The sequence below is a fragment of the Syngnathus floridae genome, chromosome 19 (genome assembly GCF_059516105.1).
Source record: "Syngnathus floridae isolate MCC-2025c chromosome 19, RoL_Sflo_1.0, whole genome shotgun sequence".
NCBI lineage: Eukaryota > Metazoa > Chordata > Actinopteri > Syngnathiformes > Syngnathidae > Syngnathus > Syngnathus floridae.
In genome coordinates, this window is record NC_142431.1 from 2,390,333 (window position 1) to 2,414,735 (window position 24,403).

Genomic DNA, 24,403 nt, shown 5'->3' on the forward strand with positions numbered 1-24,403 from the left:
TAAACATCTTAATATTGTAGCTTTCCGGGAACTGGCCACGTGGTGGCGCCATTGAGCCTTGAAACGAAATAGCGCTTCTACGCAAGCGTATTACTGCCGCATTAAAAAAGAAACTTCAGCATGACGTAAATACTCGTTTCATGGACTTACATGAGTTATATCGTCTTAAAATAATTGTGAGCACGCAATACTGGCGTTTATTTGTGTCAACAAGCTTCTGTAAATTCTGTTTTTTAATTTCCTCCCAACAGCAATTTTGCCCCCTTGTTGGTAATGAAGCCGAATGCCACCAAATGGGGGCGCTATGTCGTTTAATGCCACCTCAATGCACAATAAATACCTAAATAGAGTATCAATGGGCAGTTAAAATGCATGCAAAACATTTTAATTAAATGTGTAAGCAAAACGTTGTGAAGCTCGGGAAAGGAAGGAGTGAAGCCTGTTCTTGAGGAACCTTTGGGACACCATGGAATTAGTTATTTTGCACCTCGTTATCTCCTTTTAGGTGCAAGCCTAAGGGGACTTTTCCCACTGTTGAAACGTTTGTCAAATTTAAACGTGCAGTAAAAAAACAGGACGTTTTAAATTCAACCCACCTCTTCAAAAAGAAGTTAAAATAATGTAAACAAATTACACTGTTGTGGTAAACAGCTGCTCATCTTACCTTCCGATGTGACCATTAAATATTCATGCATGGAAAATGTGTTTAATTGCAGACGGACAGCACAATGCAAAACGCGGCTGGCAAGCGAATTTGTGCACTTTTTTATTCGCTTGGCAAAAAGCCGCAGGGAAAATGTCGGCGCCATCTCCTGCAGGTAAGTCACTTTTATATCCTCAATTATGCTCCAATATTACAAACGTTGCTCCAGTGAAACACCAAAGACTCGCCAAGAAATTGTTTAACTTCAAGTGTTTGTATGTAAAGATCATTTTAAGGACGCAATTCAACCCAGGAAAGACCATAATCGATCAGATTCGAAGGGGTCCCCTTCCTGACAATCAATTGTTTAAAAAAATCATTTGAAAAAGAAACAAAAGAGTCGACATTTAGATGAAACGATAAGAAGATGACGCACTAACCTTTTAGGTCCAAAATATAACCGAAAAATTGATTTAGTCATCCGGAAGTGGTTAGTTTCTTTACCATTGTGCGCTTTTTTTTCCCCCCTGCGCTGGTCTGTCCTAAAACGCCCCTCTACATCCTATGACGTCACCGATATTGCGTTCGACCATGAATCCTGCTTGTCAATACTATTTAGTCTTTGAGAAAAGGTTTTATTTCTCTCTTTCGGGTGTTGTGAGGCCATTTAAACCAGTCGGGTAGTGGGAAAAATAAACTTGTTAAGATAACTCCCGGTGCAGACTATTTTCTTATGTAGGTTTTGCAAAGCTCGTTTTTAACCCCGTGAAAATAACAAATGTAATTTTCAGAGTCAAACGATTCTTTTAAAGTATATTTGGAAAATTGGGAGCGTGCAACAAAGTTTTTGCGACAAATGCGTGCTGAAATAAGAATCTATGCTAAGCGCATGCGCGCTTTTAAGGACGTATGCAAATTTTTCGTTTATTTAATTTTGTAATCAACGAAATATGACAATCTGACGTATGAAAACGTTCTCCACCTGCATTGAAAAGTTTTGCAAAAAGGAAAAAAAAGTCTTGACTAAAATTGATGTTCATTAAAATTGAGACAATTAACTGGGATTTATGGGGGAATTAGGGGGATTATTAAAATAATCGAGAAAGTAATCCCATTTCTGCTTGGCAAAACGGTCAAGTGAGATTAGAAAGACTTGTGGGAGCGAGCTACCTGCTTTGCCCCCAAATGTTTACACATCTCATGTGGTGGGATATAAGAAAGGTGAAGGATTGGTGGCTGGAATGCATGAAATAAGCGACAAAAACAACCCCCCCTGCTCACTTAAAAAATGTAAAGCGAGAAACGAACTCAATGAACCCCTTTGAAGTGCATTGACAGCAAGTGAGGGTAGAAAAGACACATTTCCTCTGGGAGCCTACCCAGGCTTGCCTGCATGCATGTGGGGGTTGGGTCGGGTTAACTGGGGTGAGGGAGTCCAAAGTTGGAATAGTAGTCAAGCAGCTCAGGAATCTCCATGTGTGCCCCAATACAACTTACTTGATGGTACTTACTAAAAGGAAACATCTTTGTGCCAGGTGACATCACCTGGTTTTTATTTCATGGGAGTCAGGAAAAGCTAAATAAGATTACTAGGGGTGGCTTCTTTCATGAGAAAAAAAGCATTGTTCATTTTATAAGTAATGCCCCCCAAATGCACTTATTGAGCAATGAAGACATATGTGGCGAGAAACATTTTAAGTTTTGCTCCGTGTTTGTGTAGTGCTTTATAAAACTTGAGAAAATGCTGATGTAATGACGATAAAAATCTAACAAAAATAGTTAACATGAAAAATGTGTTTGGATGGATGGATTTTGTCAATGTCATTAATCAGCACAATCCAAATATATTCTTTTTATTTGAATTCACCTATATGAATCAAATCAATTCCTAACGGATTATAATGAGTCGCAAAATAACTGATAACGATCATGTTTTGTATCATCCACCCCGGTAATCGTTTTGCTTCCACTGCAAGCCTCCTCCAAAACGGGCCTGCGTGAGCGTGTGCGCGGGGGCCGGGCCGGGGTTGGGCCTAGGCGGGCTCGGGCCCGGGCCGGGGCCTGACTGTGTGTGGGTGGCTCATTGGCCGATGGGGGTTGAACTTGTGAATTCCGGAGGGTGGGCTTTGAGCTCTTTGGTGGGTGGAGATGGGCTTGTTGTTGTTTCACTCGCCATTCCTTGCAGCGTGCCCCCTCCTTTCTCCTCGTTCCTCCTTGCACGTCTTGGGAACGCGCACACCGATTCTAGACTGGGCGATCAGATGGCAGGTTTCCTCATCCAATTTCCGTATTGACTTCCTCCATCACAAGATGTACAACTTTACACCTTGCATTCATTTTCCCAAGCAGGAAAATGGCATGTGTGGAATTTGGGGCATTTGCAAGTAACTATACCAATGGAGAATAACATTAGCTTTCGAAAATGTTTATAAATAGATTATTTAATAATACACAATATTTATTCATATACAATTGGATGGCAATTGCAGCAGATAACGTTCCTCACGTCCCAAGGCAGATTTGAGAATGACAGGCGACTAAGAACGTCACCGTTTTCAGCAGGTTTGTTTTTCTGGGTTTTCCAGTCACATTCCAGAGTTGTGAGTTCAGCTCTCCACTGCAGTGCCCACTAAAAAAGATACAAGGAGGTGACTTGAGCTCGCTGAGGGAGCTCAAAAACAACACGGAGAGCGCACATAGGAAAACAGACCAGATATTTAGGGAAGAAATTGAAAAAAAAATAAGCAATGGGACGCTCCAGGTTTTACTCGCTTCCTTTCTATATGCATTCACAACATAACAGTATGACATCCTTAGAGTTCTTTTAATCTTTTATTGGAGGGATATACACCCCTTAAAATAAATATATTTGATTCTTGTCATTTAGTCATAAATAAATATTAGATTTTAAAATAAAGAAAATGAAGCATAAATAGAATACAGCTCTATGCCATTTTTGTACACATTTATTGCCGCTAAATCCAACACATGCCCCACGTCACGTGCCCCAACACCTTACTCTTAAATACCTGCAACTTAAAGAAGGTTGCTAGTTTAATTCCTACACTAAGTAGCATAAGGAGAGAGTTGCTCAGTGGAAGTGGGGGAAAAAAAAGAAAAATACTGCAATTGGCAAGGTCACGTGTTCTTACGACGAGAACGGCCACAGCCAGGTTGGTAGCCAATCAGAGCGCGGAAGCTCGGTGGAGGGGGCGGGGCCCGTTGAGAGAGTGGGAAGGGGAGTGAGTGAGAGAGAGAGAGGGAGAGAGAAAGAGAGAGAGGGTTGTGGATGTGGGTGGCTCACGCTAGCACAGAGCAGAGGTGCAGCTTGCTAAGAGGAAAGCGGGGGGCTCCGAGGGAAGCCCGAGGGCCAACATGACACCGACACCCGGCCGAGCCACGCACGCCGCAACATGCGTGGCCCCACAACGGGCATGACGACGTCGGATTCATGGTGACCGCTGCAGCAGCGCTCGCTGGCTCCACAAGGTTCTCGACCACAACTTGGCCGCAGAGGGTCCGCGGGGAAACATGGCCGAAGGTCCCCTTACTCTTATTTTCTCTCATTTTTAAACCGAATAACGTGAACGAACTGGCCTGCAAATGTTTCCAAAGTGTCCACTCGCTTATTTGTTTGTTGTACGTGCGCGTTCGCGTTTGAACGAGCGCGCGAAAGTGTGTATTTGGGAGTCCAGTAAAGCACGTCCAACATGTGTGCAGTACACCTGCATTTTGGACCAGCATCGCCCAGAACTCCCCACGAGGAGTACAAACAACGTGTACAAAACAAGGGGGTAACTTTTAAGCGGAGCCTTTGCTCAAACGTGGAACTAAACATACTGTTTTATGAACGGCGTGACGACTAGTTTTGAAAATTACCACCGGACGCAAACGTCACTCAACCTCACCACCTCCACTTCATTGAAATTGCTCACTTTTATTCTTCTTTTTTGTTTCCAAGGAGGACCCACCAGGTCCACTGAGCAGGAGGAACGGGCTCGACCCCACGTCCGGTCAGGATCAGGCTTCTGCAAATGGTTCAACGTCCGCATGGGCTTTGGATTTATCTCCATGACCAGCAGCGAGGGGACCCCCGTCGACCCCCCTCTGGATGTTTTCGTCCACCAAGTAGGTGGTAACACACGCACACACACACAGGCGTTGTGGCGATCATAACAGCATTTACTACAAGCTCAGATGTTTTGCATCAGGCAAACGTGTGATGTGATCACGCGTTGTCCACGGCCTGAAAAAAAAAGGAGACAAAACACGCCTTATTTCCTCTCCTGGCCACATGCTGCAAGTGTAGTTTCCTCCTCCTCCTCCCTCCTGCCTGCAGAGGGAGGAGAAGTGTCTCCCACTTGGCCCCGCAGGGTTCCCACGGGTGCTTGAAATTCTTGGAAATGCTTGAATTTCAATGCTGGAATTTGGAAGGTTGGAAAAGAATAGTCGTACGAGTGCTTCCTATTTAGACGCAGTGGTTTGCTTGTTAGATGGAGGCCTGGATTGCAATATGTGGTGTTGAGACTGCCCATAAAACTGATAGGTTTGGAAAGACATATATTTTGCATGATGTGGAAAAAACGTTTTGAGTATTGGTGAAAAGATGACATATAGTGCTGCTTTGTGATGCAAAAGAAACTGGTTAATAAATGTGTATGAATTATATTAGTAGTTCTAATTTTGAGTGGAGTAAATCTGCCATTAGGGTGCTGGAAAAGCTTACAAGTTGATGTTAAAAGCGCTATAAAATGTATGAAATTATTTTGGGGAATTATTTCTTTCTATTATGATGTGAAAGAAATTATTTTAAGAATGTGCACAATATGAAAATATGACAAATTACAACTGTTTGATGCTAAGGAATCTTGAATGGCATACAAGATCATCTCGGGTTGCAACTAACGATTATTTTGTCGATGAATCGGACAAAAAATGTATTCATTTTTGTCCCTTTATTTAAAATCTGGAAATTATTTCATTATTGCAGTGTAGAAAATGCACAAATGTAAATTCTGATTCGGTTACTGGTCTGAAATATCCATAGGAACATTTTACAAAAGCAGATGTTTGCACGTGTTATTTTTAATAAAAAAAAATACTGCTGCTCATTTTTTTTTTTTTTGCAGGCTTTTTGTTTAGATTTTGTCTCCCTTCTTGTATCTGCTCGACTTATTTCGCAGCCAATCTCACTACATCCTATTTCCTCTGTTCAATTGCCCTTTTTACGGCCTTGTTTTTAAAGTGGAAATTAGAAAAGGAAGGCGGAAGAATGCCGAGAGGCAGTTTCATCTTTTCATTTTCATTTGCCTTAACTTTTTTTTTTTTTTGTGAGTGCACATTATGGGTGAGATAGAAGCAGACAAAGTCAAATCAGTGCTATTTAACTTGTGGCAAACCATAAATCTTAACCTAAATCTTGCCGTGGAGTGGCCATCGACCTCCACCGGCGTTGACGCGGTGCTGCATCGCTTTCATGCCCCCTGGTCCTCTTAATGGACTCTGTGTCTAAAAATAGAAAGTGGCTCCAGTGCGAGGAGTGCGTTACTATATCCGATCTGACCGATTGGCTTACGTTGTATTTTTTTTTTTTTTGTTCTATAACGGATAGATAGAATTTGATAATAGGAAAGCGGAAATAAATCCACAAGCTGAGGAAGGAAGAAAAGATGTGTGTGTGTGTGTTTGTCAGAGAACGGGAGGTCTCTTCATCTAGGCTCTTCTATCTGATCACTTCCTTTTCAGTGTGTGTGCGCACGCTCGTGTGTGTATGGGCTCCCGCTGCGACATGGAGGGGTGCGCGCTCTCCTCGGGAATTCTTTAAAGCGAGAAGAGGAATTTCTTTAAAGACAAAAAAAAAGCCAAGAGGGTCGGCTATGGGGTTTTGAGGTGGGGGGGGGGGGGGGTTGCCCTTTGTTGGTAATCAGTTTGAAAAGTTGAACAGGGTGCGGACCGTTCCTCCAGAGTGTGTGTGTTCAATTAACAGCGCCTCTGTGTGTGTTTGCAACCAGGTTGCATGGGAAGTGTTGGAAGCTGTCTCAGGTTCGGTGTGTGTTTGTGTGTTTGCGTGCTAGTGCGCGCCCACGAGAAGAGCCGAGAGTGTGTTTTTGTGCAGTGAGGTTAAAGTGGGCCCCTAGTGAGATTAACCTCTGGTCCATGTCACCGTTTGGCATGCAGGCCCCGCCCCCTTCCCCGCCTCCAGATAGCTAGCGGCAGGCTTTGTCTCTCGGCTATCTCACCCAGGGCCGCGCCGCCACTGAAAAATGGCCGAAGAAGAAAGATGTGGTCACGTGACCGCCTTCTATTTTGTGGGAGTCGTGTCGGCCATGTTTTAAGCGCGGGTGGTTTTTGTGCAATTTTCCGGTTTATCCGGTTTGCGCAGTCTGCGTGATTTCCTTTGAGGTGTATGAAATGTATTGGTTATACTTAAAATAGTAGAGCTTATCAGCAGTACAGAGATAAATTACTATTTTGACCCAAATGACGCATAATAACATTTGAAAACAATTCTCTATTAAATATTCAGTGTAAAAAGAAAAGAAGATTTATGCTTTTTTTAAATGAGCATTGATTATTAGCCATTCACGATGAATAATACATTGCGTGTGGTGGTGAGAGTAGGTTGACTTGCACGGCTTTCCACCCGCAGCTATGAAATATGAAATGTCGGTAGCAAAAATCGATAACAAAGCATTGAACTTCGAATTATTTGTCTTCTGTGGCGGCTCTTGTATGGTGTTTTGATGCTATTGTTTTTATTTTTTTCTAGGTTTGTAACAACCATGCTAATTTGTGTTTGCCCATCTATGGTGCATCACATTATGTAGTTAGCATTAAGCTAACTTATCTTCCATAGCTGCTGATCGGTGTTGCAAAATAATTGCCAGAATCAGCGAGTATCAAAAGAATCATTTGCTGCGGCCCCATTATGGAGTCTTAATGGCAGCTGCTGAGGCAGTGGAACACGAAGGCTTTGAAGTGTCGGATGGGGGTCGTGCGGGAGTTCAAAGGTCACGGACGCTAATGCCGATATGCCGAGTCTTCTTAAGGGCTTTGTGGGTGGTTTTGAAATGCACGTATGTGCGTGCGTCGCTCTCATCTTTCTCATCTTTACTTTCCACATCCGCCGATGGCCGTCACCCTCCCGACGCGGCTATACTCTGATTCCAAGCATCCCATAATTAGCCTGGCAGTAGCGGGTGGTCGCTATGGAAGGAGAGCGGCGGCGGCGGTGGGGGTAATGGCGGTCATCTCCGCTTCCACCTCACCCCCTCACCTTACCGCTTCCTGTATTGATTGGCGGCTCTGGTGATGACGAGGGCCCGGCTGGTGAAAAGGAAGGCTATTTCGAGCCAGCGCGGATCGATGGCTCGCTGCGCGCTCCTTCCCACACACGCGGGTCAAAATGCACAGCTTTGCATTTATTTGACAACGATAGAATGTACGCCAAGGCCTTTCTTGGATTTCCGAGAAGTTGCCGGTGCGGGGCTCGGGCTTTGAGGCTTCCGCCGTTGACCTCCTGACCAAATGGGGGAAGGGGCTTTGCAAGGCTCAAGATCCCCTCACCCACTCCATCAGCGCCGATCAGAAGTTGCTCCTCCGCTGGAGCCGAACAGAATGCTCCGGAGGCGTTCCTTCGCCACCCTCCTCCACACTCGGTCGTTCCTGCTCCCCCTCCCCTCCGTGCCCTTTCACGACCCCTGCGCGTAAACTTTCAGAGCAGGTCAGGACACCCACCAGGTCATTCCGGAGGACAGTACTCGGGTTAGAGGCTAGAAGTGTGTGTATGTGTGTGTGCTCTTATGAAGGAAGTCATGTGTTTGGATAAATGTGTTAGCATATTTAAGAACAGCCCATTAAATTGAGAAACAATGTTAAAAAGAAAAACAAAATCATATTTGTTACAGGCCGTAAAACCTTGATAATAACTAATTTGATTACCTTTTAAGAAATCAAAAGTAGTCATGGGTTTCAATATATTGTAAAGTAATTAATCAATATTTAACAATAAAAAAAAAAGGCAGTGTGAGTGATCCAGATAAAGATGCAAGTTTTTTTTTTTCTTAGTCCCATCCGTTCTGAATTCCCACCAAAAAATCCATTCAACTTCATTTCAATGTATATATGCGAATGTTTGGATTTTTTGCCGATCCAACACGGATCCCCTTCCAATTGCGTCATTTTGTGAGATGCAAGCCCACCGCGGACAGGAAGAAGAGACGCTACACATCCTGCGCGGCGCTGCCGAACAAAAGGCCTCGTGTGGCTTCCTCACTGCTGCATTGTGGAAGTCGCTCGCGGTTGGAGCGGCTTGTTGTTTTACGGGCGGTGGGGGGCAAAGCATTCAACTTTGACCTGGTGAGGAGTGCTATTTATTGCCATTCTCATCATGTTTTGCTTGTGTAAAAAAAAAAAAAATCATGTTCAATCAGTAAAGGGGTGGAAAAAAATAACCCCAAAAAATCTTGTTAAAATTACTCACCAAAAAAATTAAGTTACAGTACACAAAAAATGTAGAAAAATAAATTAACAGACCAAAAGAGCAGACAGGTTCACAAAGCATCTGTCGAGTACCCTTGGCTTCATGTATAACGTACTGTCGTCATGGTAACGGCCATAGTGTGAAGGAACACGGCTGAGCATTTTTTTTTTTCCTTCCCTTTACATTTGACATCATTTGTCTCCTACTCACACTTACACGCGTGTGCTGCAACCGAGAGACATGTCACGTTCTCGCCAAGGTCACCGAAGAAGGGCCTCTTTTTATCCTCCGCAGTCAGGAATACTGAAATCATCATTCAGTCAATCTCACATTTGTTCAGTCATTCCAGAAATCCACTTCTAACCAAGCCTTTTGTCTCTCAGAGCAAGCTGGTGATGGAGGGCTTCCGAAGCTTAAAGGAAGGTGTGCCAGTGGAGTTCACCTACAAGAAGTCCTGCAAGGGTCTCGAGTCCCTGCGGGTGACCGGACCGGGCGGGGGACCCTGCGCTGGCAGCGAGAGGAGGCCCAAAGGAAAGGTCCCGCTCCAGAAGCGTAAACCAAAGGGAGACCGGTAGGTATTCAACACAAGTGTGTGTGAGAGGTGCATAGACAGAAGTATTGGGACACCAGATTTTGTGTGTCCCAATTCTGTAGTCCATATATGTTAAATGTACTGCGGCGAGCTTATTTATTTATTTTAGGTCAGCCTACTGACTACATGCGGTCCATGACTGTTGCCATGGTTATTGCCCCCGACACGCTTCTTTAAGATCAATTTTGCAGCATTTCACCTCAGCGTGATTTGCATCCCAAATGCAGCGCAGCACAATCAATGACTTCAATCTAAATATGGATCTCCTTGAAGGAGGTCGTTGGATTCCATCCCGTCCTGGTCTATAATGTAAACGAAAAAGATCACACCTGTTCTGTCAAAGAAACCGTCCGGTCGAAGGTCATTTTACACGGCTGAATAATTCAGCCGATTTGGGGACAACCGATCCGGCGTCAGTGGTCAAGTGACTGTGCCTCAGGTGCTTGATCGGCGGCGTTGAAGGCATTAGGTGACATCATCCTGCTTGTCTTTGTCACTCTGGTCGGCACCTGCGGACTTCCATTGAGCTTGACTTTGAATGTGATTGGTTTTGAACACATTCACATCACTCTTATTGGAGGGTGTGCACACTTGTGCAAGCACATTATTTCACCCCTTTGTTTGTTACTCCCCGTCTAGGACAGTTTTGTCTCCGGAGGAAATGTCAGAGATCCATACGGAGGCTCAAGTCATTGATTGTGCGGCACAGTACTGCATTACGATGCACAGCCGAGCCTTTCCTTCAATGTTAATGATGCCTGAAATTGTATTCAAGGCAGCTTTGCTCTCCCTTGTAATGAACAAATCCTCCAATGCCATTTTTTTTTTTTTTTTTTTTTTTTTAAATCAGACCCAACCCTTAACCACTGTGAACTAATTCATTTGAATACTTCCTCGTGGCTTTCTTTGTTTGGCAGAGCTGTATTGATAATTAGAACGTTTTCCCTACATCATTTTAAAAAAAATGACCTTGCTTAAGTACTTAAGTACTCTTCATATGAATTGCTTTAGATTTATATTCCTAATTGGCAGTAATAGTTTTAGGAGTAGTAGTAGTAGTATCAGCACAACCACCCCAGAGTTCCCCTTTAATCTTGTTCTTATACTGCCATCAAGTGGTGAATTGTAGTTATTGCAGTTCCAGATGTTTTTACAGCCTTTATTGATCCAAAGTAGTATTATTCATGTCATGAAATGACAATACTAAAATATTGATTTAACTCACAAATTGATTGAGTTTGAAATTTGTTAACTTTTAAGGATTATTTAAATGACCAGTTTTCTTTTTTTGTGTTGGCAGCTGTTACAACTGTGGCGGTCTGGACCACCACGCTAAGGAGTGTAACCTGCCTCCCCAGCCAAAGAAATGCCACTACTGCCAGAGCATCACGCACATGGTGGCCCAATGCCCCCACAAGGTGCTGGCGCCCCCCGCAGGCTCTCAGGACCAACACGCGTCTACCTCCGCCTCCAGCCCGGGGTCGTCGACCTACCTCGCTCCCCCGGAGGAGGATGAGCGCTACGGCGCCTCTTCCCTGGGAGGTTCATCCTCGTCCCCCGAAGAGCCTCAAAGTCACCGCGGCCCCCGGACCCAGAGGTGGAGGAAGTCCTAAAAGAAAGTCTCTTCGTCCTCAACACCACCACTTCATCTACCTCACACCTGTGACAAAATGGGAGGTTTTCATTTCTTCAGCTCTTGATGCGTATTTGTCGTTATCGTCCCACAGCGACTATCCGAGGGAAGCCGCGGTGACTATCCGACGGATACGGATGCCGACTTCAAGGGCGCCATCTTGTGTTCAATCAGGGCAGCTCAGGAGGCAAACATGATCATGGTTTGATTTCCTCCTTAGTCTTATTCTTTTTTTTTTATATACCTACTGTTCACAAATGTCATCATGCTCAATTACTCTTTTTTTTTTAAACACATTTTAAGAAGGGTCACATGGGAGTCACAACCCTTAAGATGTAATCCGCACATAAATGACTGTTAAAAGCCATCTTTAGGGAACCTTAATGGATTCCAGATGGATCAGAAGATTGTTTTAACCCATTTTATATACTCTCCAGTCACAATCTAATGAGATCCAATTGAGAGGTGAATGAAAAAAAACTATGGGCGACGCGTTTGCATGCTTGCAAAGATGGACACGCCTTTTTATTCCACTAGCTTAGTTTAATCGGAAGAGTTTCATTATGTTAAGACGACCACGACGGCTTGAAAATTATTAATATATATGTGAAGTCCGGATTATATCTATAAATAAGAATTTATTAAGTCATTTTTTTCCAAGATCTAACTTAGATGATAGCCCTCTTGTGTGTGTGTATATCGTGGGGTGTTTATGTGGGACCTCAATCTTTTTCGAGCAATGGCTGTTTTTAAAATCAAAATTCCACAGCACATAAAAGACAACATGTTTACTAACGGACCTTCGAAATTATGATTTGTCGAAAGACTCGCTGACATTGCTCGTGGAGAATGAATTTTTTTTGGGGGGGGGATTTTAGAATGTACGCGTCTGTCACCAATGCAGAGAACCAATCAATGACCAAACCACGCAAAAAAAATAGCCTTGTTTTATTTTATTTTTTATTTTGTATCATGTACCTTTTTTTTTTTTTTTTTTTTCCCGCTCTCGGGTTGATGACTGTTCTCAGGGAATTTTGCCCAAAGGAGCAATTGTCTTCTTTTTGGGAGTCATCCACTCAACAGATAGGAGAGACCGCTCCGCTCCGCTCCGTGTCCTGATATCATGATCTACCTCTTGAATTTTTATTTCTTTTCTGACCTGTTGAATACTTTTTGTATCGTACTGAGATTTGCAAGTTGCCGCAAACTCCAAGGTCTTCCGTTTCATTTTTGATTAGTTTACAGCAAGACACCTACCTCATATGTTCAGCTTTCTTTTTTATTTTTTTTTTATTTTCTTTAAAATAACTCCTGACCTCCCACATCTACCTCTTTTTTTACGTTTGTAACACAGTGGGCGGCTTCGCCCCTCTGGAAAGGTGTTGGTCTCGCCGCATTTTGGGATGACGCAGTTTATCAGAACTATCTCAGATGGTTCCGTTTTTGTCTTTGACCAAATAGTTGCGCCGCCGTTGGTACCAGACGCTTTTTTTTTTTTTTAATAGTTGAGGATAATCAGTGGTGACACGCCCTTTTGTGTGGCGGCTCGCGTTTTATACTAATGTAGACGTTGCTTAGGCATTGCAAAGTGTTTTTTCAAATTTTTCCCCGTTGAGATGCATTTGTGAAGGTTTTGCACTCACATTGGGTCATCAGTGAGTCCGTCATGTTGACTGCACACCTCAGCAGTGCTGAATTAAAAAAAAAAATAAAACTGAGAGGTGCCGGTTTGATTAGCCATGAATCAAGTCAGCTGTTTACTCCCACAACGGCGCAAACGCCCAATTCTAACTTGACCCATCATACAAAAAAAACTCATTCTGTACAGATGACCTGGTGTGAGTGTGCCCAACTAAAAATCATTATTGTAACGCTTTTGTTTAGTTTTTACCAATCAATGTAACTACTGATTGAGCTTCATGTTAATGTAAATTTGTAACGTTAAGCACAGTCAATTGAGCTGAGTAATAATTGCATTTGTGTTTTGGAAGGGCTTTTTAATGGGAACAAATTAGTGAGATTTTCATTCCAGGTTACCCCAACGACAAAGTTTGATGTACTCTTTGCTTTGCTCTTTGCCAACAAGGTCATTGTCAGCGGTGAAATCAATGAATGTATACTGTTTTGCTGAACCAATATGCATTTGATCATGTTAGTATGCAGCAAAGTTATTTTTTTGTCACGGCTTGTGTTAACCGAAGCTCTTACTGGTCCGCTCCAAAAATGTGTTTTATTGTGTTTTTACTCGATAGCCTTACACGTGTTAATTTACTTTCACGTCCATTGACTATGGCTTTACCCTCACAGACTCGAATGTGCGCAGTTTATTGTTCATCGGAATGGCCTTATTATGTCCTCGAACATGAAACGATCTCAGTTGAAGAATTCCAACTCGGGCAGTCCACCGCATATATACCTCCTCATGCTGACAAGTGACCTCGTTGTTGTTTTTAATTGTGATGTTGTTGCTTGTTGTTGCGAGAGTCATACGAGCTCGCTATATTTGGAAAGATGTGTAAGCACTGATCAGGTGGGGAAACGTGCTTTGGTTGCAGATCACTTATTTTAACATATATTCTAGGTAAACAGCTTTTTTTTTTTTCCCATTTCTGTAAATCCTGCATTGGATTCTTAAATGATTTGAAATTTCTGAAATGTGTTACTGGACTGAGAAAAAAAATATTATTTTTGGCATTAAAGTATGTATACTTTCCTATTATCTAAGTCTCCTTTTTTTTTCACTTCTAACTCTAAAAATGTATAGTAAGACGTTTTATTGTTTAAAAGACATTTCCCTAATGTAAGCTTGTAGTTTGTCCACTAGAGGGCAGCAAGGTTCCACTTATCATTATCATGCTGGCGATGCGGGTGCGCTCCGCTCACTCAAACCGCACGTTGTCCTTTATGACATGACAAATCCTAACGTCTTTTATAAGCACTTTTCTCACCAATCCTCCACAAGGCTCCCATTTAAACATTTCTTTGTTTATAGTTCCTAATAGGAACGGCAACAACAGGGAGATTATGCTTCTCTTTGAGTAATCTTGATTTATATATGTTAAAGTTCCAATGATTGTGAGCAGCAGGGGAGCCCCATTTCAACCCCTTACACTGAGTGCCAAGCAGGGAAGAAATGGGTACCATTGTTATAGTCACTGGTATGACCCGGCCGGGGGTTTGAACCCCCGACCTCCCAATCTCAGGGCGGGCACTCTCCTCTTAGGCCACTGAGCTGGTAAATGCTATTGTATAGTAGTATAACACTTACAGCAACGTGTATGCATACATACGCCTAAATATTGTTATCCAAAATATCTACTGCAATTTCATATTAGATTGCTGGTTTGAAATTTACTTTTAATAAATATTTATGTTAAAACTTGTCTGGTGTTTTATTCCTTGTTTCTTTATTTACCAATTAAAACATAAAAATCTGACATTTGGTTAACTGCTTTATATGAACACTTCAATAGGTACATACACGAGGTTAAGAAAAATAAAATAAATAAAAGGGTTACAATAAAAGCAGATGCAAATATTTTCCCCCATCTGGGATCGAACCAAGTTCTTACCGAGCAAAAGCCCAAGTCACTAACCAGTCGGCTATTTCAACTAACATCCTGTTGCTCTTATACTAGTCATGTGCATTCCAGTTTTAAGTAACAAAATATCCCGTTAAGGCTCTTCTTGTGTAAGTTTTATTTGTAAGTTTAACTTTGGATACTTCGAGAGTGTCATTTTAAATTGTACTTTGCTAGGTGTTCGTGTACACAATGTGGTGATGACATCTGTTGTGGCGTCTTCACATAGCTATTCCCTTGTGAGCTGATCCATAAAATCCATAAAAGCATACATGTTCCAAATAATATGAGCGAGGCGTCCATAGGGTTGTGGTTAGTGCACTGGGCTCTTATCCCAGCAACCCTGGTTCAAATCTCAGTAGCACCTAAACATTTTTAGCATTTGCAACACAGTTGCTCGTGTGCTGTCCCATATAACCATACACTTCCTTTGAGCTCGGATTAGAGCTAGGGTTAGGTTTAAAGCTAGGGCTAGGGCTAGGGTCAGGGTTAGGGTTAGAGCTAGAGCTAGTCTTAGAGTTAGGGTTAGAGCTAGAGTTAGAGCTTGGGTTAGGGCTAGAGCTCGAGCTAGGGTTAGGGTTAGAGCTAGACCTAGGGTTAGGGGGAGGGTTAGGGTTAGAGCTAGAGCTAGAGCTAGGGTTAGAGCTAAAGCTGAGGTTAGGGGTAGGGCTAGAGCTATGGCTCGAGCTAGGGTTAGGGTTAGAGCTAGACCTAGAGCTAGGATTAGAGCTAGAGCTAGGGTTAGGGTTAGACCTAGGGTTAGAGCTAGAGCTAGGGTTAGGGTTAGAGCTAGAGCTAAAGCTGAGGTTAGGGGTAGGGCTAGAGCTAGAGCTAGGGTTAGGGTTAGAGCTAGACCTAGGGTTAGGGGGAGGGTTAGGGTTAGACCTAGGGTTAGAGCTAGAGCTAGAGCTAGGGTTAGAGCTAGAGCTAAAGCTGAGGTTAGGGGTAGGGCTAGAGCTATGGCTCGAGCTAGGGTTAGGGTAAGAGCTAGACCTAGAGCTAGGATTAGAGCTAGAGCTAGGGTTAGGGTTAGACCTAGGGTTAGAGCTAGGGTTAGGGTTAGAGCTAGAGCTAAAGCTGAGGTTAGGGGTAGGGCTAGAGCTAGAGCTTGAGCTAGGGTTAGGGTTAGAGCTAGACCTAGAGCTAGGATTAGGGCTAGAGCTAGTGCTAGAGCTCGAGCTAGGGTTAGGGTTAGAGCTAGAGCTAGTGCTAGAGCTAGCTCTAGCTCTAGCTAGTGCTAGGGTTAGGGCTAGAGCTAGAGCTCGAGCTAGGGTTAGGGTTAGAGCTAGACCTAGAGCTAGGATTAGGGCTAGAGCTAGTGCTAGAGCTCGAGCTAGGGTTAGGGTTAGGGTTAGAGCTAGAGCTAGGGTTAGAGCTAGAGCTAGAGCTAGGGTTAGAGCTAGAGCTCGAAATTGGGTTAGGGTTAGAGCTAGAGCTAGGGTTAGAGCTAGTGCTAGGGTTAAAGCTAGAACTAGTGCTAGAGCTAAGGTTAGGGTTAAGGTTAGAGCTAGAGCTAGATCTGGAGCTAGTGCTAGAGCTAGAGCTAGGGTTAGGGTTTGAGCTAGACCTAGAGCTGGAAGTAGTGCTAGAGCTAGAGCTAGGGCTAGAGCTAGTGCTAGAGCTAGTGTTAGGGTTAGGGTTTGAGCTAGAGCTAGGGCTAGAGCTAGTGCTAGAGCTAGGGTTAAGGGTTAGGGTTAGAGCTAGAACTAGTGCTAGACCTAGTGCTAGAGCTAGGGTTAGGGTTAGGGTTTGAGCTAGAGCTAGAGCTGGAGCTAGTGCTAGAGCTAGAGCTAGGGCTAGTGCTAGAGCTAGGGTTAGGGCTAGAGCTAGTGCTAGAGCTAGGGTAAGAGCTAGTGTTAGGGTTAGGGTTAAAGCTAGTACGAGTGCTAGAGCTAAGGTTAGGGTTAGGGTTAGAGTTAGAGCTAGGGCTAGAGCTGGAGCTAGTACTAGAGCTAGGGCTAGAGCTAGAGCTAGTGCTACGGTTAGGGTTAAAGCTAGAACTAGTGCTAGAGCTAAGGTTAGGGTTAGAGTTAGAGCTAGGGCTAGAGCTGGAGCTAGTGCTAGAGCTAGGGCTAGAGCTATAGCTATAGCTAGGGTTAGGGTTAGGGTTTGAGCTAGAGGTAGTGCTAGAGCTAGAGCTAGGGCTAGTGCTAGAGCTAGGGTTAGGGTTAGGGTTTGAGCTAGAGCTGGAGCTAGTGCTAGAGCTAGAGCTAGGGCTGGAGCTAGTGCTAGAGCTCGAGCTAGGGTTAGGGTTAGAGCTAGAGCTAGGGTTAGTGCTAGAGCTAGCTCTAGCTAGTGCTAGTGCTAGAGCTAGGGTTAGGGTTAGGGTTTGAGCTAGCACTGGAGCTAGTGCTAGAGCTAGAGCTGGAGCTAGTGCTAGAGCTCGAGCTAGGGTTAGGGTTAGAGCTAGAGCTAGGGTTAGTGCTAGAGCTAGCTCTAGCTAGAGCTAGGGCTAGAGCTAGTGCTCGAGCTAGGGTTAGGGTTAGAGCTAGACCTAGAGCTAGGATTAGGGCTAGAGCTAGTGCTAGAGCTCGAGCTAGGGTTAGGGTTAGAGCTAGAGCTAGGGTTAGAGCTAGTGCTAGGGTTAAAGCTAGAACTAGTGCTAGAGCTAAGGTTAGGGTTAAGGTTAAGGTTAGAGCTAGAGCTAGGGCTAGAGCTAGAGCTAGGGTTAGGGTTAGGGTTTGAGCTAGAGCTAGAGCTGGAGCTAGTGCTAGAGCTAGAGCTAGGGCTAGAGCTAGTGCTAGAGCTAGAGCTAGGGTTAGGGTTAGGGTTTGAGCTAGAGCTAGAGCTGGAGGTAGTGCTAGAGCTAGGGTTAGGGTTAGGGTTTGAGCTAGAGCTAGTGCTGGAGCTAGTGCTAGAGCTAGAGCTAGGGCTGGAGCTAGTGCTAGAGCTAGGGTTAGGGTTAGGGTTAGAGCTAGAACTAGAGCTAGTGCTAGAGCGAGAGCTAGGGCTAGAGCTAGTGCTAGAGCTAGGGTTAAGGTTAGGGTTAGAGCTAGAAGTAGTGCTAGACCTAGTGCTAGAGCTAGGGTTAGGGTTAGGGTTTGAGCTAGAGCTAGAGCTGGAGCTAGTGCTAGAGCTAGAGCTAGGGCTAGAGCTAGTGCTAGAGCTAGGGTTAGGGCTAGAGCTAGAGCGAGTGCTAGAGCTAGGGTAAGAGCTAGTGTTAGGGTTAGGGTTAAAGCTAGTACTAGTGCTAGGGCTAAGGTTAGGGTTAGGGTTAGGGTTAGAGTTAGAGCTAGAGGTAGAGCTAGAGCTGGAGCTACTACTAGAGCTAGGGCTAGAGCTAGAGCTAGGGTTAGGGTTAGGGTTTAAGCTAGAGCTAGAGCTGGAAGTAGTGCTAGAGCTAGAGCTAGGGCTAGAGCTAGTGTTAGAGCTAGGGGTAGGGTTAGAGCTCGAACTAGTGCTAGAGCTAGTGCTAGAGCTAGGGTTAGGGTTAGGGTTTGAGCTAGAGCTGGAGCTAGTGCTAGAGCTAGAGCTCGTGCTAGGGTTAGGGTTAACGCTAGAACTAGTGCTAGAGCTAAGGTTAGGGTTAGGGTTAGGGTTAGAGTTAGAGCTAGAGCTAAAGCTAGAGCTGGAGATGGAGCTGGAGCTAGTGCTAGAGCTAGGGTTAGGGTTAGGGTTTGAGCTAGAGCTAGAGCTGGAGCTAGTGCTAGAGCTAGAGCTAGGGCTAGAGCTAGTGCTAGAGCTAGGGTTAGGGCTAGAGCTAGAGCGAGTGCTAGAGCTAGGGTAAGAGCTAGTGTTAGGGTTAGGGTTAAAGCTAGTACTAGTGCTAGGGCTAAGGTTAGGGTTAGGGTTAGGGTTAGAGTTAGAGCTAGAGGTAGAGCTAGAGCTGGAGCTACTACTAGAGCTAGGGCTAGAGCTAGAGCTAGGGTTAGGGTTAGGGTTTAAGCTAGAGCTAGAGCTGGAAGTAGTGCTAGAGCTAGAGCTCGGGCTAGAGCTAGTGTTAGAGCTAGGGGTAGGGTTAGAGCTCGAACTAGTGCTAGAGCTAGTGCTAGAGCTAGGGTTAGGGTTAGGGTTTGAGCTAGAGCTGGAGCTAGTGCTAGAGCTAGAGCTCGTGCTAGGGTTAGGGTTAACGCTAGAACTAGTGCTAGAGCTAAGGTTAGGGTTAGGGTTAGGGTTAGAGTTAGAGCTAGAGCTAAAGCTAGAGCTGGAGCTGGAGCTAGTGCTAGAGCTAGGGCTAGAGCTATAGCTAGGGTTAGGGTTAGGGTTTGAGCTAGAGGTAGTGCTAGAGCTAGAGCTAGGGCTAGAGCTAGTGCTAGAGCTAGGGTTAGGGTTAGGATTAGGGTTTGAGCTAGAGCTAGAGCTGGAGCTAGTGCTAGAGCTAGAGCTAGAGCTAGGGCTGGAGCTAGTGCTAGAGCTAGGGTTAGGGTTAGAGCTAGAACTAGAGCTGGAGTTAGTGCTAGAGCTAGGGCTTGAGCTAGTGCTAGGGTTAGGGTTAGGGTTTGAGCTAGAGCTAGAGCTGGAGGTAGTGCTAGAGCTAGGGTTAGGGCTAGAGCTACTGCTAGAGCTAGGGTTAGGGTTAGGGTTTGAGCTAGAGCTAGAGCTGGAGCTGGAGCTGGAGGGTTAGGGTTAGGGTTAGGGTTAGGGTTAGAGCTAGAACTAGTGCTAGACCTAGTTCTAGAGCTAGGGTTAGGGTTAGGGTTTGAGCTAGAGCTAGAGCTGGAGCTAGTGCTAGAGCTAGAGCTAGGGCTAGAGCTAGTGCTAGAGCTAGGGTTAGGGTTAGAGCTAAAACTAGTGCTAGACCTAGTTCTAGAGCTAGGGTTAGGGTTAGGGTTTGAGCTAGAGCTGGAGCTAGTGCTAGAGCTCGTGCTAGGGTTAGGGTTAAAGCTAGAACTAGTGCTAGTGCTAAGGTTAGGGTTAGGGTTAGAGTTAGAGCTAGAGCTAAAGCTAGAGCTGGAGCTAGTGCTAGAGCTAGAGCTAGGGCTAGAGCTATAGCTAGGGTTAGGGTTAGGGTTTGAGCTAGAGGTAGTGCTAGAGCTAGGGCTTGAGCTAGAGCTAGTGCTAGAGCTAGGGTTAGGGTTAGGGTTTGAGCTAGAGCTAGAGCTGGAGCTAGTGCTAGAGCTAGAGCTAGTGCTAGGGCTGGAGCTAGTGCTAGAGCTAGGGTTAGGGTTAGAGCTAGAACTAGAGCTGGAGCTAGTGCTAGAGCTAGAGCTAGGGCTTGAGCTAGTGCTAGAGCTAGGGTTAGGGTTAGGGCTAGAGCTAGTGCTAGAGTTAGGGTTAGGGTTAGGGTTTGAGCTAGGGCTAGAGCTGGAGCTAGTGCTAGAGTAGAGCGAGAGCTAGGGCTAGAGCTTGTGCTAGAGCTAGGGTTAGGGCTAGAGCTAGTGCTAGAGTTAGGGTTAGGGTTTGAGCTAGAGCTCGTGCTAGGGTTAGGGTTAAAGCTAGAACTAGTGCTAGAGCTAAGGTTAGGGTTAGGGTTAGGGTTTGAGCTAGAGCTAGAGCTGGAGGTAGTGCTAGAGCTAGAGCTAGGCTAGAGCTAGTGCTAGAGCTAGGGTTAGGGTTAGGGTTTGAGCTAGAGCTAGAGCTGGAGCTAGAGCTAGAGCTAGAGCTAGTGCTAGAGCTAGGGTTAGGGTTAGGGTTTGAGCTCGAGCTAGAGCTGGAGCTAGTGCTAGAGCTAGAGCGAGAGCTAGGGCTAGAGCTAGTGCTAGAGCTAGGGTTAGGGTTAGAGCTAGAACTAGTGCTAGACCTAGTGCTAGAGCTAGGGTTAGGGTTAGGGTTTGAGCTAGAGCTAGAGCTGGAGCTAGTGCTAGAGCTAGGGCTAGAGCTAGTGCTAGAGCTAGGGTTAGGGTTAGGGTTTGAGCTAGAGCTAGATCTGGAGCTAGTGCTAGAGCTAGAGCGAGAGCTAGGGCTAGAGCTATAGCTAGGGTTAGGGTTTGAGCTAGAGGTAGTGCTAGAGCTAGAGCTAGGGCTAGAGCTAGTGCTAGAGCTAGGGTTAGGGTTAGGGTTAGGGTTAGGGTTTGAGCTAGAGCTAGAGCTGGAGCTAGTGCTAGACTATGGTTAGGGTTAGGGTTAGGGTTAGAGTTAGAGCTGGAGCTAGTACTAGAGGTAGGGCTTGAGCTAGAGCTAGAGCTAGGGTTAGGGTTAGGGTTTGAGCTAGAGCTAGAGCTGGAGGTAGTGCTAGAGCTAGGGTTAGGGCTAGAGCTACTGCTAGAGCTAGGGTTAGGGCTAGAGCTAGATCTAGTGCTAGAGCTAGGGTTAGGGTTAGGGTTTGAGATAGTGCTAGAGCTATAGCTAGGGCTAGAGCTAGATCTAGTGCTAGAGCTAGGGTTAGGGTTAGGGTTAGGGTTTGAGCTAGAGCTAGTGCTAGAGCTAGAGCTAGGGCTAGAGCTAGTGCTAGAGCTAGGGTTAGGGTTAGAGCTAGAACTAGTGCTAGACCTAGTTTTAGAGCTAGGGTTAGGGTTAGGGTTTGAGCTAGAGCTAGAGCTAGAGCTGGAGGTAGTGCTAGAGCTAGAGCTAGGGCTAGAGCTAGTGCTAGAGCTAGGGTTAGGGTTAGGGTTTGAGCTAGAGCTAGAGCTGGAGCTAGTGCTAGAGCTAGAGCGAGAGCTAGGGCTAGAGCTAGTGCTAGAGCTAGGGTTAGGGTTAGAGCTAGAACTAGTGCTAGACCTAGTGCTAGAGCTAGGGTTAGGGTTAGGGTTTGAGCTAGAGCTAGAGCTGGAGCTAGTGCTAGAGCTAGGGCTAGGGCTAGTGCTAGAGCTAGGGTTAGGGTTAGGGTTTGAGCTAGAGCTAGATCTGGAGCTAGTGCTAGAGCTAGAGCGAGAGCTAGGGTTAGGTTTAGGGTTAGGGTTAGGGTTTGAGCTAGTGCTAGAGCTAGAGCTAGGGCTAGAGCTAGTGCTAGAGCTAGGGTTAGGGTTAGGGTTAGGGTTAGGGTTAGGGTTAGGGCTAGAGCTAGATCTAGTGCTAGAGCTAAGGTTAGGGTTAGGGTTTGAGCTAGAGCTAGAGCTGGAGCTAGTGCTAGAGCTAGAGCTAGGGCTAGAGCTAGTGCTAGAGCTAGGGTTAGGGTTAGAGCTAGAACTAGTGCTAGACCTAGTTTTAGAGCTAGGGTTAGGGTTAGGGTTTTAGCTAGAGCTAGAGCTAGAGCTGGAGGTAGTGCTAGAGCTAGAGCTAGGGCTAGAGCTAGTGCTAGAGCTAGGGTTAGGGTTAGGGTTTGAGCTAGAGCTAGAGCTGGAGCTAGTGCTAGAGCTAGAGCGAGAGCTAGGGCTAGAGCTAGTGCTAGAGCTAGGGTTAGGGTTAGAGCTAGAACTAGTGCTAGACCTAGTGCTAGAGCTAGGGTTAGGGTTAGGGTTTGAGCTAGAGCTAGAGCTGGAGCTAGTGCTAGAGCTAGGGCTAGGGCTAGTGCTAGAGCTAGGGTTAGGGTTAGGGTTTGAGCTAGAGCTAGATCTGGAGCTAGTGCTAGAGCTAGAGCGAGAGCTAGGGTTAGGTTTAGGGTTAGGGTTAGGGTTAGGGTTTGAGCTAGTGCTAGAGCTAGAGCTAGGGCTAGAGCTAGTGCTAGAGCTAGGGTTAGGGTTAGGGTTAGGGTTAGGGTTAGGGCTAGAGCTAGATCTAGTGCTAGAGCTAAGGTTAGGGTTAGGGTTTGAGCTAGAGCTAGAGCTGGAGCTAGTGCTAGAGCTAGAGCTAGGGCTAGAGCTAGTGCTAGAGCAAGGGTTAGGGTTAGGGTTAGGGTTAGGGTTTGAGCTAGAGCTAGAGCTGGAGCTGGAGGTAGTGCTAGAGCTAGGGTTAGGGCTAGAGCTACAGCTAGAGCTAGGGTTAGGGTTAGAGCTAGAACTAGTGCTAGACCTAGTTTTAGAGCTAGGGTTAGGGTTAGGGTTTGAGCTAGAGCTAGAGCTAGAGCTGGAGCTAGTGCTAGAGCTAGAGCTAGGGCTAGAGCTAGTGCTAGAGCTAGAGCTAGGGTTAGGGCTAGAGCTAGTGCTAGAGTTAGGGTTAGGGTTAGGGTTTGAGCTAGAGCTCGTGCTAGGGTTAGGGTTAAAGCTAGACTAGTGCTAGAGCTAAGGTTAGGGTTAGGGTTAGGGTTTGAGCTAGAGCTAGAGCTGGAGGTAGTGCTAGAGCTAGAGCTAGGCTAGAGCTAGTGCTAGAGCTAGGGTTAGGGTTAGGGTTTGAGCTAGAGCTAGAGCTGGAGCTAGAGCTAGAGCTAGAGCTAGTGCTAGAGCTAGGGTTAGGGTTAGGGTTTGAGCTCGAGCTAGAGCTGGAGCTAGTGCTAGAGCTAGAGCGAGAGCTAGGGCTAGAGCTAGTGCTAGAGCTAGGGTTAGGGTTAGAGCTAGAACTATTGCTAGACCTAGTTCTAGAGCTAGGGTTAGGGTTAGGGTTTGAGCTAGAGCTAGAGCTAGAGCTGGAGCTAGTGCTAGAGCTAGAGCTAGGGCTAGAGCTAGTGCTAGAGCTAGGGTTAGGGTAAGGGTTAGGGCTAGAGCTAGAGCTAGTGCTAGAGCTAGGGTAAGAGCTAGTGTTAGGGTTAGGGTTAAAGCTAGTACTAGTGCTAGACTAAGGTTAGGGTTAGGGTTAGGGTTAGGGTTAGAGTTAGAGCTAGAGCTAGTGCTGGAGCTAGTACTAGAGCTAGGGCTAGAGCTCTATCCTTAACCCTAACCCCACCTTAGCTCTAGCACTAGTTCTAGCTTTAACCCTAACCCTAGCACTAGCTCTAGCTCTAACCCTAGCTCTAGCACTAGATCTAGCTCTAGCCCTAACCCTAACCCTAGCTCTAGCACTAGCACTAGCTTCAGCTATAGCCCTAGCTCAAACCCTAACCCTAACCCTAGCTCTAGCTCTAGCACTAGTTCTAGCTCTAACCCTAACCCTAGCTCTAGCTGTAGCTCTAGCCCTAACCCTAGCTCTAGCACTACCTCCAGCTTTAGCTCAAACCCTAACCCTAACCCTAGCTCTAGCTCTAGCTCTAGCCCTAGCTCTAGTACTAGCTCTAGCACTAGCTCCAGCTCTAGCTCAAACCCTAACCCTAACCTTAGCTCTAGCACTAGATCTAGCTCTAGCCCTAACCCTAACCCTAACCATAGTCTAGCACTAGCTCCAGCTCTAGCTCTAGCTCAAACCCTAACCCTAACCCTAACCCTAACCCTAACCCTAGCTCTAGCACTAGCTCTAGCCCTAGCTCTAGCTTTAGCACTACCTCTAGCTCAAACCCTAACCCTAACCCTAGCTATAGCTCTAGCCCTAGCTCTCGCTCTAGCTCTAGCACTAGCTCCAGATCTAGCTCTAGCTCAAACCCTAACCCTAACCCTAGCTCAAGCACTAGCTCTAGCCCTAGCTCTAGCACTAGCTCCAGCTCTAGCTCTAGCTCAAACCCTAACCCTAACCCTAGCTCTAGCACTAGGTCTAGCACTAGTTCTAGCTCTAACCCTAACCCTAGCTCTAGCACTAGCTCTAGCCCTAGCTCTCGCTCTAGCTCTAGCACTAGCTCCAGCTCTAGCTCGAGCTCAAACCCTAACCCTAACCCTAGCTCTAGCACTAGCTCTAGCTCTAGCTCTAGCTCTAG

The 24,403-nt window shown here is 45.7% G+C and overlaps 1 protein-coding gene across 2 annotated transcripts; it reads left to right on the forward strand.

Annotated features, from left to right (window-relative positions):
- The first annotated feature begins 719 nt into the window (after window positions 1-719).
- On the forward strand, window positions 720-14,069 carry lin28b (lin-28 homolog B (C. elegans)). Of its 2 annotated transcripts, none has more exons than XM_088362559.1 (4): window positions 720-818; window positions 4,605-4,771; window positions 9,509-9,696; window positions 11,018-14,069. In XM_088362559.1, exons 1-4 carry the CDS (start codon window positions 797-799, stop codon window positions 11,328-11,330), a joined length of 690 nt encoding a protein of 229 aa, XP_088218685.1. In that variant the 5' UTR covers window positions 720-796; the 3' UTR covers window positions 11,331-14,069. The 2 variants fall into 2 exon arrangements, with proteins under 2 accessions (XP_088218685.1, XP_088218686.1); XM_088362560.1 differs by lacking the exon at window positions 720-818 and adding an exon at window positions 3,922-4,184.
- Window positions 14,070-24,403: the final 10,334 nt, after the last annotated feature.